The sequence below is a fragment of the Heteronotia binoei genome, chromosome 1, assembly GCF_032191835.1.
Source record: "Heteronotia binoei isolate CCM8104 ecotype False Entrance Well chromosome 1, APGP_CSIRO_Hbin_v1, whole genome shotgun sequence".
Taxonomy (NCBI): Eukaryota; Metazoa; Chordata; class Lepidosauria; order Squamata; family Gekkonidae; genus Heteronotia; species Heteronotia binoei.
This window is the reverse complement of record NC_083223.1, coordinates 70,203,745-70,218,896: the sequence shown is the minus strand read 5'-3', so window position 1 is coordinate 70,218,896 and position 15,152 is coordinate 70,203,745. Positions and strand designations below refer to the sequence as shown.

Sequence of the window (15,152 nt, the reverse complement as noted above, 5' to 3'; positions counted from 1 at the left end):
ATGAGGTTTAGATGAATAATACCTGAAGGCTTGAGCTTTGAACTTCAGGAGAAAAGAATCACAATTACAAATGCACAGGAAATGTGTAGATTTTATGAAGAAAATAAAGAATTTGCACCATGATGGATTACAAATTATTGTCTTGGAATGTAAATGGACTAAATTCTCCACAAAAAAGAAGGGCAACATTTTATTGGATTGAGAAACAAAATTGTAACATAATTTGTTTACAAGAAGTGCATATTAAACAAAAGGATTATAAATTTTTATGGAATAAACTATTGGGAGTAGAATTTTTTTTCATTGGCTGAACAGAAGAAAAGGGGAGTGATTTTTTATATTAAACAAGAATTGGAGCCAAAATTAGTGTTTAAAGATAAAGATGGAAGATTTGTAGCAGTAGAAAAAATATTAAATGGGGAAAAAGTTGCTATTGGGATTGTATGCGCCTAATGGTGCAAAGGATGCTTTTTTAAAAAGACATTATACAACAGCTTGATGAACTGACTTATGACCAGGTTTTGATAATGGGAGATTTTAATGGAACAGTTAAGAACTCATTGGACAGGTCTGGAGGGGAAAAAAAACAATAGCAAAGAAGGAAAATTGCCAAAGTCTTTTTTTGAATTGGTCAAACAAGAAAATTTGGAATATATATGGAGAAAATTTAACCCTGAAGTTCGGGACTATACTTTTTTTTCAGCAAGACACAAAACTTTTTCTAGAATTGACATGTTGTGGGGAACTAAAGGTCTTATAACAAGGAAAATAGAGATCTTACCTAAATTGGAGCTGATCATAACCCAATAATGTGGATTACAAAATTGTCCAAGAAGTTGAGAAGATGGAGATTGAATGAAGATTTGCTACAGAATGACATACCTAGAAAATGAAACTAAAGCTTTTTTCCAAGTGAATGACAAAGAGGATATAGATTTTCAGACGGTCTGGGATGCTTATAAAGCAGTAATGTTGTTAGCTAAAATACAAGAATATGGGGAGTTGGTGGGACTTTGTATTAATAGAGAAAAAATAAAAATTCTGTGCAAAAAAAGGCAGGTAAATAAGCAACAAGAATTACAGAGACTAACGGGTTGTGAAGTCACTTCCGAGGTAAAGTATCTGGGGGTGGAGATAACAATGAAGAATATTGATCTGTTTAAAAATAATTATGAGACCTTATGGCGTAAAATGGATGAAGACATGCTAAAATGGAACAAGCTTAATTTGTCACTGTTGGGTAGAATAGCTGCAATTAAAATGAGTATTCTACCAAGAATAATGCATTTGTTTCAAACTATTCCCATTGTGAAAGATAGTAAACAATTTGATAAATGGCGAAGGAAAATTTCAGAATTTGTGTGGGCTGGGAAGAAACCAAGGATTAAAATGAAAATTTTGACAGATGCAAAAGAGAGAGGTGGATTTCAATTACCGAATTTAAAATTATATCAGAAAGCAGTTTGTTTAGTGTGGATAAAAGAATGGATAATGCTGTTAAACAAAAACCTTTTAGTGCTGGAAGGTCATGGAAATAAATTTGGCTGGCACGCGTATTTGGATTATGGGAAAAAGAAGATGGACGGTTTTTTCTCTCACCATTACATAAGAAATAATTTGTTAAGTACGTGGATGAAATATAAGAAGTATGGGGATGAGAGAAGACCGTTATGGGTAGTACCAGCTGAAGTAATAAAAATAACAGCTGAGATAGGTGAAGAAAAGTGGTTGTCATATAATCAGTTATTAAAAATACAAAGTGGCAAAATAGAACTGGAAACTGCTAGGGTTGCCAAGTCCAAATCAAGAAATATCTGGGGACTTTGGGGATGGAGCCAGGAGACTTTGGGGGTGGAGCCAGGAGACATTGGGGTGGACCCAGGAACAAGGGTGTGACAAGCATAATTGAACTCCAAGGGAGTTCTGGCCATCACATTTAAAGGGACAGCACACCTTTTTAAATGCCTTCCTTCCATAGGAAATAATGAAGAATAGGGGCACCTTCTTTTGGGGCTCATAGAATTGGACCCCCTGCTCCAATCCTTTTGAAACTTGGAAGGTATTTTGGGGGGAGGCACTAGATGCTATACTGAAAATTTGGCACCTCTATCTAAAAAAACAGCCCCCCTAGAGCCCCCGATACCCATGGATCAATTCCCCATCATTCCCTATGGGAATCGTTCATGGAGGTGCATGATGGCTGTGGGGGAGGGGCTTCCCCCGCCAGCCAGCTGACTGGGGGAGGGGGGAAGTCTGTAAAACCGGGGGATCCCCCTCTGGGACCTGGGGATTGGGAAGCCTAGAAACTGCTGAAGAGTTGAATAATAAATATGATTGGTTTCAAATGCAACAAATAAAGAGCTTGGTGGAGAATGACATTGAAGGAATAAGAAAAGAACAAACAGAAATGGAAAAAGTTCTGCTTGGAGACAATGATAAATTAATTTCAAAAGTATATAAATTACTTCTACAATGGTCTACAGAAGATGAAGTAGTGAAATCTCAAATGATTAAATGGGCAATTAATGTAAATAAAGAAATACAGATGGAAACTTGGGAATATTTGTGGAAGAACTCTATGAAACTCTCAACATGTCAGAGTATTAAAGAAAAGTGTTTTAAGATTATGTATAGATGGTATATGACTCCTAAAAAATTGGCAAAGATGAATAATAAGATGCCAGACAGATGTTGGAAATGTAAAAAGCATGAAGGTTCTTTCTACCATGTGTGGTGAACTTGTGAAAGAGCTAAAATGTTTTGGCAGATGATTCAGGAAGAGATTTCTAAGATTTTGGGAGAGGAATTTAACAAAGTTGCAGAGACTTTTCTGTTGGGATTACAAATGGAAAAATTTCCAAAAGAAGATAGAACTTTAATCTGGTACTTGCTCTCAGCCGCTAGGACATTGTATGCCCAGTTGTGGAAGCAAGAAAAAATACCAGAGAAATGGGATTGGATTGTTAAAGTTATGACATGGAGTGAAATGGATAAGTTAACTAGAACTTTAAGAGACTATGATTTAGAAGTATTTAAGATGGAGTGGAAGAAGTTCAGAAGATATAGAAAATAAAAGAATGGAAAATAAAATGACATTGGACAATCTTTGATAATGATTAAGTATAAGTGGGAGGAGGATATGAACTTTGGTTCTTATTAATTAGGGGTACCTTTTATAATAATGTTTTGAATATAGTACACCGGCGGGGGTCAAGTAATGGGGGGAGGGGTAGGTAGAAAGTAATATACGGGATAGGGGGGAAAAGTAGTTATTAATGATATAAGAAATCGAATATATTGTCATATATTACTAATAAAATTGTTTGTTCACAATAAGTAATTTCTGCCCAAAATGGTCTGGAACAGCAAAAGGTTGACCACTGGCTGAGGGAGAGCATGGTGGCAGAAGAACCTCCAAATAATAGATTGTTTTTCACCATAGATATTCTCTAAGGTCAGGTTCCAGGAGAGGTTTACCAGTATAGTAAGTCCCCAATTTAGGAACAGTTGCTATACAAAAGGTCATTTGTAAACTGGATGTTTGGAACATGGAATTAAGATCCAAAAGGTTAAGAAAATCAGAATATAAGGGTCCAATAGTTCTTCATCTAAAATTGAAGCATAAATATTATCAAATATATGAAAATATGCATGTATTTATTACAAATTTAATAAAAACTATAGACCCAAGTAATAGACTCAATTCAGAATAAAATCATACATTAATAGACCATAGATAGACCATTATTGACTCTGACCAGAGTAAAGAGATACCATCACTTCACATTATGTGGACACTATATTTCTGTTGATACAGCCCAAAATTGCATTTGCCTTTTTAGCCACCACATCACACTGTTGACTCATGTTCAGCGTATGATCCACTAAGACCCCTAGATCCTTTTCGCACACACTACTGCTAAGACAAGTCTCCCCCATCCTATAACCATGCATTGGATTTTTCCTACCTAAATGCAGAACTTTACATTTATCCCTGTTAAAATTCATTTTATTGGTTTTAGCCCAGTTTTCCAGCTTGTCAAAGTCATCCTGCATCCTGTTTCTGTCTTCTATTGTATTTGCAACCCCTCCCAATTTAGTATTAACAACAAATTTAATAAGCATTCCCTCTATTCCTTCATCCAAATAATTTATAAAGATGTTGAACAAAACAGGTCCCAGGACAGATCCTTCTTCTTCTTCTTTCCTCCACTGCCTTCCAAGTTTCCATTTTCTAGACAGTCCTAGAACATATGCTCCAACTGCGTTAATTCAGACACACATGAGTTAAGTCTGTCTATTTCTTTCTGCTGGTTGTTTGTAACTCAGGTAGTTTGTAACTCAGATGTTCTTAAGTCAGGGGCTTAGTATACAGCTAAGGACTACACTGTTAAGGATCACAGAGATCAATACAGAAATGTTCAGTCCATTATTCTACAGAGAGAAGGTAAAAATGTTAAGCAAACTAGCAAGCAGCCATGCTGCTACATTACAAAGAAGTGGCAAACACAACAGAAACACTACCAGAAAAGCATAAAAGTGAGAAATAGAATGAAATAAGAGGTCAACTAAGCACTGGAAATCAAGTGTTATGGTCACCAGGGCACAAGTCTGGGGTTAAGCCATTCTATTTATCCCTTGGTTTCACAAACTGTGCAGCTGATAAGAACATATTTAAGTGATACTTAATGGCTGTTTGCATCTCAGTCAGAAAACAGACACACACACCCCCCATTTGTAATTCATGTTTGTAATTCATAATCTTCCTACCACTAATTTGACCTATTAAAATAAAAGGCAGGGATAGAGTATTTCAGATAGGATTATAATTGTATTTGAAACACAAATACTACTAATACTAGTTTAAACATAATTTTTCTACAATTAAAGGATTTGTTCAGAAATAGTTATAAGGAAACTGCATTGTTTCTCCTGCATATCTGTTCTGTTCACATGCTATAACTGGAACCCGTCCACGATATTATCTACACAGAATGCAAATATGATAAGGCCATTCTGGAATTTCTGCATCCTTATCAATTAAACTCATGATCTAGAAATAGACTTCCAGAGCAAATCATTCCCATTGCACCAAAGCAATCAAACTGCACAACTGCATTCTACCCTTTCTCCACCACACTTTGATTATAGCAATGCTACTTAATGAATAGGATATTGCAAGACAGAAGAGGACTTTGGAGCTTCAAGTTTTGTGCTCCCATTCCCCTCTGCATTTTATAATATTTTGCAATGTAACATGTTTTTAAATAATATCTTTAGAGTTCTAAAAGAGCCGGGTAAAAGACACCACAGTGGTTGTTGAGGCCATGCGGCCTAGCAGGCTTTGGATTGATTTAGCCAAATGAAATCTATTGATGGTAAATCTAAGTACCAAAGCTGATAAGGTTCACTGCTCATTTCTTCAGATACAGCAACAAGGACTAAAAAAAAAGTTTATAACCTGCCACAAATTTTGTTAGTCTTCAGGGTGCTGCTTCTGGACTCTTGCTCTTTTCTTTCAGTATTGTCTAACACAGCTACCAATCTTGATTTAATAGCAAACCAATCACCAGGTTGAAACAAACCCAGAACCTCAGGGAAATGTGGCCATAAGGATCTTTGAGACAATTAATAACATATTGAGGCTCCTTAAATCCAGAATCAGATGTTTTCAGCATCCTTTTTGTCAATCAGAAAATAATTTTAAAAACATTATTAACATCAATAAAAAGAACAGACTCAATATTGCCTTTACTGAGGAGCTCAAGCTCCTCCTGTTGTAACTCAGGAGGAGGGGTAGATTGTGAAAAAAACAGTGAACAATGAACTGGTGGAATACAAAAGCTTAAGAAATAACCCTGTTCAACAATAGTAAGAACCAGTAACAGAGAGACCAGACCCAATGGTTGGGGAAACTTAGCCTAGTCATGAGATTTTCCTCAACAAGAGACTTCCCCCAAAAACTGGGACAACATTTAGCATCCTGCCATCATCCCTGGTGCTACTTGCCCTGCAAGTGCTGAACTTAAAGGGGGATGTGGTGAAGACTCTGAGAAGGATAGTTAGTACTGATTGAGGCTGAAGATGAGACTCATGGTGTGCGAAATACTAAGGCTTATAAGTCTGGGTGGGTGGACTGGTTGTGTCAAGGGGCCTTGCAATAAGCTAGTTATTTTGCATGTTGTCCAGAACTTCATCAGTTTAAACACTAAACCAGTCCTTGCCCTTGAAGGGCAAATCTTTGACCCTTGCATATATTTCCTATATTTTTGGCCAAAGGAGAGACTGACACAGGTTTGGCCCATATCTCTTTGGCTATATCAAGGACGGCTTGTAGAATAAGAAAGCTGACAGGTTCCGCTTTGGGAGGGAATAGTATCTTTAGAATCAGATCTAATGTAGGAGATTTTGAGCATATAACACTGAGCTGCAACAACTCTGTCATACAAATTAGTTGCTCAGAGTAAGATGGAGCTCCTCTGCCAGAGAGATGGGGGAAAGGTCACCAATAGCTTCATCCAGAAACAGTTCCAAAGAAACTAACCAAGGATGGGGACATATCCTTATTTGAATCAGATGGGTTCAGATCTGACATGAATGGAGTTGAGAAAGGGCAGTGCCAAGAATGGTGGCTCAATTCCAGAGGAAACTGTGATGGTGGGAAGAAGCTTTGCTGTTCCCATTGCATTGACCAGTACATTGGTGGAGCAGGTGGATACTGGAACCATGGCTGTGGAGGAGGCTTCCAACAGTATGGAACCAAAGAATCACCCAAAGCTGTCTGAAGTCATTTGGCTGGCAGAGCCTCAACAATCGGACAAGGTGGAGTAGGCACTTCAATGGCCTCATCACCAGAGGACAGCCTTGGGGGAGGAGGAGGTGGAGGAGGAGATTGGATTTATACCCCACCCTTCAATCAGAGTCTCAGAGCAGCTTACAATTTCCTTTCCCTTCCTCTCCCCACAACAGACACTTGTGAGGTGAGTGGAGATGAGAAAACTCTGATAGAAACTGCTCTTGAGAAAGCAGCTCTTTCAAGAATTGTGACTGACCCAAGATCACTCAGCAGGTGTATGTGGAGGAGTGGGGAATCAAACCCAGTTCTCCCAGATTAGTGTCCACACACTTAACCACTACACCAAAACAATACACCAAACTGGAGAGAGGGTACAAGGACATTGAGTGGTACTGGTTCTGACCTTGACAGAAAAGGATGGACAGACAATGCATGAGAAGTCTTGTGCTTAGACTTAGATGTTTTCTTTTGCAAGGAACTTCATGTCTTGTTAGCCGCCCTGATCCTGCCTTGGCGGGGAGGGCGGGATATAAATTAAAACTTATTATTATTATGAAACTGGCTGCTTTGGAGCCAAAAAAGGGGCCTGGCTCTGACATTGAACCCAAGGGCACTGAACCTGAAGAGAGAGGATAGGCCTTATGCTCTGGTTCTGACCCTTTGATTGGTGTCTGAGCAGAGCTCAGAGATCCCAAAGTTTTCTCCCACCAAAAAACCTTTCAATTTGGAGGCTCATTCTTGTTAGCCTTTTGATATGAACCACTTGCAAACTGGGCTGGCAGCAATGTTGTTGATATTGAAGGCAGCAGTCATGGCTGTCTGACTGTGCCATTTTAAGACCATACTTAGAACATTTTTTGAACAGAGTCATTCCAGAGACATGGGATATCATATGCCTTCTGTTTGTTTGATTTTTTACAAAAAAATCTGGAGCCCTCAAACTATGCCCACTCAGAAGCTGAGGTGGCCAGAATTGAGGCTTACAAAATAACTCAGAAGTAATGAAGTGAGAAATTCTTCTCTTTAAAGACAATGGCCACAGAAGAGAGAGAAGGAAATAGATTTTTACCAACCAAAAGGCTGAAGTCTTAGGTAAGTAGCAAAGCTAAAGTGTCCAGTCTCTATGGTGGTGAAGAGAGGACAAAGGGAAGGAGCCACCTTGGTGGGAAGGGCGGGATACATATATATATATATATATATATATATATATATATATATATATATATATATATATATATATATATATATATATATATATATATATATATATATATATATATATATATAAATATAAATAAATAAATAAAAGGAGCGCTCTCCCTGCCTCTGTCATATGCCAGCTTGGGTGGAAAAACTCTGGCTTTTGCTGGAGGGGAGGAGGAGCACTCCAAATATTCTAGGGGAACCTAGAAACCCTTGGAACTGATCTCCACAGTAGGCTTGCACAAGCACAGTCCCATGTGGGAACTGCCCAGAAGCCACAAAAATGAACATTAAATTAGGTAATAATGAAGCTTTCTCAAAAAGATGTTTATAATCATCAAGGAGACAAGTATGTCTTTTTACTATTACAAGCTGTTTCCATCTCTTTTCCCCACCATCAAATTACAAACTAGAGAGAACACCTTTCCTTTTAAAACTAGACTATCATACTAGCTATCATATAAAAAATAGAAAGAAATAGAGAAAGAAAAAGAGAAATAGAAAGCAAAGCAAAAGCAAAAGCAAAGCAAATTTTATTTTTATATCCCGCCCTCCCCCGCCAGAAGGCGGGCTCAGGGCGGCTTACAGACATGACAAGCATGATTTGGTTAAAATAGACAGCAATAGTTTAAATAATACAATTACATGAATTAATAAAGTTTAAAAATATAAAAATAAGAGAATAGGAGATTAAAAGATATAAAAATATAAAGTAGGTAGAAATAGGTGCTATATTTCTGTCGGTCATAGTTTACATATTATCATACATCAGTTCCAATTTCAACATAAAGTGGCTAAAATTACAATAGTTAGTCAGTTTGGTCAGGTCCTGTTCCAAATGAGAGCTGAAAAAGATGGGTTTTGCAAGCCCTGCGGAACTGATTCAGATCCCGCAGGGCTCGCACCATCTCTGGGAGTTGGTTCCACCAACGAGGGGCCATTAGTGAAAAGGCTTGCTCCCGGGTTATCTTGAGTCTGGACTCTTTTGGCCCAGGGATTTGTAGAAGGTTTTGGGAGCTGGATCTTAGTGCTCTCTGGGGAATATATGGGGAGAGGCGGTCCCGTAGGTAGGCAGGTCCTCGGCCATATAGGGCTTTAAAGGTGATAACCAGCACCTTATAGTAAACACGGTAGACAACCGGCAGCCAATGCAGATCCCGCAGCACAGGCTGCACGTGTTCCCATCTAGGTAGTCCCGCTAGCAGCCTGGCCGCCGCATTCTGCACTACCTGGAGTCTCCGCGTTCGACACAAGGGCAGCCCCATGTAGAGGGCATTGCAGTAGTCTAATCTTGAGGTGACCGTTGCGTGGATCACAGTTGCTAGGTCGTCGCGTTCCAAGAAGGGAGCCAACTGCCTCGCCCTTTTAAGATGAAAGAAGGCGGATCTTGCGGTGGCGGCTATCTGGGCCTCCATTGATAGCGAGGATTCCAGTAGCACCCCCAAGCTCTTGACCCTGCGCACTGGTATCAGTGGCGCACCGTCAAAAGCCGGCAGAATGATCTCCCCTCCCGGTCCGTCCCGGCCCACGCAAAGGACCTCAGTCTTCGTTGGATTCAGCTTCAGCCCACTCAGCCTGAGCCAGTCAGCCACGGCCTGTAACGCCCGGTCCAAATTTATAGGGACATCGCCAGTCCGGCCTTCCATCAATAGATAGAGCTGGGTGTCATCAGCGTACTGATGACAACCGAGCCCATACCTCCGCGCAATCTGGGCAAGGGGGCGCATAAAGATATTAAACAATATCGGGGAGAGAACTGCTCCCTGAGGCACCCCACAGTGCAGAGGGTGTCTCTGAGACAGCTTCCCTCCAACTGCCACCCTTTGTCCCCGATTTTCGAGGAAGGAGGAGAGCCACTGTAAGGCTAGCCCCCGAATTCCTGCGTCGGCGAGGCGGCAGGCCAGCAGCCGGTGGTCGACGATGTCGAACGCCGCCGACAGGTCGAGCAGCAGCAATACTGCCGAGCCACCCCGATCCAGTTGCCGCCGGAGGTCATCTATGAGGGCAACCAAGACTGTTTCCGTCCCATGGCCCGGGCGAAAGCCGGACTGGCATGGGTCCAAGGTGGAAGTGTCCTCCAGAAAGCTCTGCAGCTGCAACGCCACAGCCCTCTCAATAATTTTGCCCAGAAAGGGCAAATTTGAGACCGGCCGATAATGTGCCAATACGGACGGGTCTGATGTAACTTTTTTCAAAAGAGGGCGGACCACTGCCTCTTTCAGGGATGTTGGGAAAACACCCTCCGAAAGGGATCGATTTATGATGTCCCGTATAGGACATTTCAATTCCTCCTGGCAGGCCTTAATTAACCAGGAGGGGCAAGGGTCCAGGTCACAAGTTGTGGGTCGTGCAGTGCCAAGAATTCTGTCGACTTCCTCCAAGCTGAGTGGGTCGAAGCAGTCCAAGGTTAAATCTGAAGACACGCATTGGGCCTCAAGTTCACTTACTGCATCTAAGTTGGCAGGGCAGTCGTGGCGGAGCGATTGGACCTTCTCTGCAAAAAATTTCGCAAAGGCCACACAGCCTATCTCCAATTCCTTAGCTTTTGGATTGCCCTGTGGCAATGAGGTAAGATTCCGAATTATTCTAAATAATTGGGCTGGGCGCGAATTTGCAGATGCAATCTTGGTCGCAAAGTATGTTTTCTTTGCGGCCTTGATTGCCATCTCATAGGATTTCATAAACTTCCTATAAGATGTTCTAGTCGCTTCGTCGTGAGTACGTCGCCATTGCCTCTCTAGCCGTCTAAGGCCTTGTTTCAGCCGGCGCAATTCCGGGGTATACCACGGAGCCGGCCTAATCCGAGGTCGCAGAGGGCGTCGAGGTGCAATCCCCTCGATGGCCCTAGCGAGCCGGTTATTCCAGGACTCAACCAGGTCATCGAGAGGAATGCCAGAGGGCCAGGGATCCCGCAGAGCCATTTGGAACCGTTCCGGGTCCATCTGGCTCCGCGGGCGAGCCATAATAGGCTCCTCGCCTAAACAGGTTTGGGGAGGCATATCTACATGGGCCTTGAGGGCAAAGTGATCCGACCATGGCACCGCCGTGGCGGTTATATCGCTCACTACAACCCCGGCCGCAAAGACCAAGTCCAACATGTGACCAGCCTGGTGAGTGGGGGTCATAACAAGTTGAGAGAGTCCCAGTGTCGCCATGGAGGACACTAGGTCCGTCGCCTGACTGGAGGACGGGTCATCAGCATGGACGTTGAAGTCACCCAGGATTATCAACCTTGGGTGCTCCAGCGCCCAGCCCGTCGCCGCCTCCAGTAGGGACGGTAAGGCGCTGGCCGGTGCGTTAGGCGTACGGTACACCAGCCAGACCGCCAACCCCTCTCCAGCCTCCCACGCCAGGCCGGCACATTCGATACCCTCAATCTTTGGGGCCGGGAGTGCCCTGAAGGAGTAAGCCTCCCGTATAAATAATGCCACCCCTCCCCCCCGCCCACTAGTCCGTGATTGATGTAGGACTGAGTAACCCGGGGGAGTTGTTTGCGAGAGGGCTACAGTATCATCCTCTCGGGTCCAGGTCTCAGTCACGCAAGCCAGATCCATGTTTTGTTCGAGAAGAAACTCTCGAAGAGTTGAGGTCTTATTGTTGATGGACCTGGTGTTGCACAACACCAATGACGGAGGTGGGTTATTCCATCTAGCCCTACTACCTGTCACCCTTGGGATGGGACGCAGATTGGAAGAGGGCCGAGAAATAGAAATAGCCACTTCACATAACAAATCAGGGAACAAAATTTTATATAAGATTGTTTCATTAAATCTGGTCAACCTTTGTGAACTCAACCTCTAGTATTTAGCTGTCTTCCTAAAGGATAAAGACTAGATTGCAAGATGCCCTTCTGTGAGTTCCACTTGCCAGAGAGGGGGGGGGAGGGGGAGAGAGAGAGAGAGAGAGAGAGTTTTATTGATATTCCTACTTTTCCAGGCTGATATGCAGCCCCTTATGCTGCATCCCCAGTTGTTCTGAAAGGCCTTCTAACACTAATTGACAGCTTTTGGGGTGGCACAAAAGACTTCAGTGGATGAGGGTAGGTAGGTAGGTACTATCCCTTCCATGAGTGGACTCAAGCATGTGGACATAGTGCAAGCTAGATAATTCTGTTTTTACACTTATTTTGTTTTTATTTTGTTGCCATCATGAGCACCATAACAATAAAACTTTCTTTCATTGTTGTCCTACACAGGGCTAATCCGAATCCCATTCAGGTCAATTCAATGTGACTGGAGTATGGCCTATGGATTGGGCAGTATGCGGACTTTAGGAAGGTGTGGGGGTTTGCTGGGTGGAGGCATCACCTCTGTGCAGGATATCATCACATAAAGCTGAGAGGTTTGCTTCTTTTCTTCCATTTGAAGAACCAACTCCTCTGTAATTTATATTATTCATGCAGCACAGAAAGCACATTCAAAGGAGTAGTGTAGTGCTAAGCCAGAAGAACCATTTACTTACCAATTTATAAAACTTATTCCACATCCTTCTGCCCAGGGCAATTTACAATCAAACTATGGAGAGCTTGCCTTCTCCAGTGTTTCAGATCACATAACTATTGTTCAGGCACACCATTGATGATTAAGAGGTGTAAAATCTAATCACAGCAAGTGCTCCTGAAAGACACTCCCTGTTTACAGTTCAATCTTGAATACATCTAAGAGCAAGCTATTGAAATTTCCCAGAACTTGGCCCCCCACTGAAATTTCTTTGCTTTTCAGCCTAAGACTGCAGCCCTGTGATAAACATAAGGAAAAAATACAATTATCTTAATGTAAAAAACTACTGTAACTCTGAGGCTGTGATCACACATGCTAAATAATGCAGTTTCAATCCACTTTCAATGAACTTTCCAACTGGATTTTACTGTGTAAACTGACAAAACCCATTAGGGTTTGTAGAATCTTTCGGGCTCAAGTGCCGTGTTTAGAACACGGCACTTGAGTCCGAAAGATTCTACAAACCCTAATGATGTTGTCAGCCATGAAAACCTGAAATCTTTGATGACAAAACCCAGTTTGAAAGTGGATTTAAAATGGGTTGAAACTGCATTATTTCGCATGTGTGATTGCAGCCTGAAATCATATTTTTAACTCCAAGCATAGTACTAAACGCGTATAGAGGTGTGGATTATTCCTGCAGGAGATTGACTTTAGGTATACTCACAGCTGGGATGGGACAACTTAAAGGTGAAGGATATTAGCAAGAAAACTGAATCTAACATCAAGAGATAGCAGTGCTATCACCTCTGAAACACAGGGCACTTTTGTAAGAGACATTTTTTTTAAATTATTAATATCCCTGTGTACAAAATTGAAAATACTGGTCTCACAGTGAAAACAATCTTTTAAAATTGAAATGTTTGCATGAGTTTGAATGCAAAATCCCAAGTACATCACATGAAAGAAAGAAAGAAAGAAAGAAAGAAAGAAAGAAAGAAAGAAAGAAAGAAAGAAAGAAAGAAAGAAAGAAAGAAAGAAAGAAATAGAGTTGTTCTTTAATATTTGCAAACCCTTACTGCTTTCTTGTTTAACTACAGATGACTGCATACAGTGAACCACAATAGGTTACCACTTTTCATCAAAGGCACTGGCTGCATTCAGGCATCACTAACCTCAGGAGTCATTTAGAATTCTTTATACGCAAGAAACAAAAGACAATTTGTTAAAGAACCCAATTTGGATGTCTAAGCAAATAACAGTTTTATTGACAACCTCCTGGTTTGCGGCTTGGACACTAAATACTTGAGGAGAGAGAAAGGAACCCTGAAAGCCAAGGACTTTAGCTTGTTCTCATTCCATACAAACTGAGGTTTCTTTGTGATACCTGAATTCAGGTGGTGTCCATAATAGCAGTTTGATTACCCACACAAGGCCAAGTGGAGCAGCATTAATAGATTTCATGTTTTAATTTAGGTAAGAACACATTGTTTCTTTCTTTGTAGTATCATAATGTACAGAGACATGTTGAAAACTCAAACAGTTAAAAACATTTCAAAAGTAATTTCAGTTAAGGAATAAGGATATTATTATTTATACTATCACTTATAAAAATGTACTATGTTGCATAATTTCTAGCCTGCTTCCTAGTCAATACAATGTATAAATTAAGGTTAGAATCTCTGTTTTATAGTCCTTAGCATCAAATTAAAATATAGTCCTCAGGGATATGATAGATTAACTGATCTAATAGTAGGACTGGAAGAGGCTAAGAGTTTTAAGAAACAAGCAACATCTATGAAATGCACACTGGCTGTTTTTCAACATAGCACATGTATGATAAGATAAATTCCTATTTCTTACCTACATTTCCAGTCATTAAGTATGAATTCTGAAAGTCCATCATTCCCATTCCAACAATGTGTATAAAATCTTCAATCACCTGCATTAGCTCTATTGAGCCTGGATAGATCTATGAAATTAAGGTCAGATACACAATAACTACAAGTTCTTAAAAAATACAATGCAAGTAAACATTACCAGCATAACAAAAAAAAAACAAAAACCAGACCCTGAAACAGCAGCTATTCCATAATAGGTTTTTAGCATAGAAAAATGTATGCAATCATCCTTTTCAAGCTTGGAAAGTACCATGTACAGTAAAGTACAGATGTGGCAGTGCTTTAGTCCTCTATCAATAAGGGAATAAGGGATTTTAGTAGCAGCTCCTCAAAGAACATTAAACTGAAAATGTTACTTCTGAGCACATTTATGACTGATGCTGCTTCCAAATTGAGGCTTTGCTCCACCTTTGCTTTCAAAGTTGAGAGACTTTTTCTTTTAGCACGCCCTTGACATCATTCTCTAATGGTTCACTTTTCAGGTTATCCTTGCTTTGCTTGGATGTTGCCCAAAGCAGCTTTGTTGGGTTTCTTTCTTTTCTTTTTTTCCCTAAAAGAACACAATCCAAAGCACATTTGTATGCCATTTGGATAAGATGAGTTTCTTCAAAGATCCCACCAACATCAGGGCCATTTTCCATCTGTTAGCCCTCACTGCCACAATTTTCCTCACTTTCCGAGGGCTTGTCTAAAAAAATGGTAATTGCTATTGTGCTAGACGGAATAACAATATGATGATTTATTGGCACAATTCCGCTGAATTCTCAGCTTTCTTTCTTTTTTAAAATATATCTCTAGCCCTTTTTTGTAGTG

The 15,152-nt window shown here is 40.9% G+C and overlaps 1 protein-coding gene across 4 annotated transcripts in view; it reads right to left on the bottom strand.

Moving 5' to 3' along the window:
• ADGRB3 (adhesion G protein-coupled receptor B3) overlaps positions 1-15,152 on the bottom strand; it is a 730,220-nt gene that overhangs the window by 353,377 nt on the left and 361,691 nt on the right. For all 4 annotated transcript variants that reach the window (XM_060235460.1, XM_060235469.1, XM_060235479.1 and 1 more), the window contains one exon: positions 14,302-14,410. In XM_060235460.1, the coding sequence (XP_060091443.1) occupies positions 14,302-14,410 (109 nt within the window). The remainder of the gene's footprint in view (positions 1-14,301; positions 14,411-15,152) is intronic.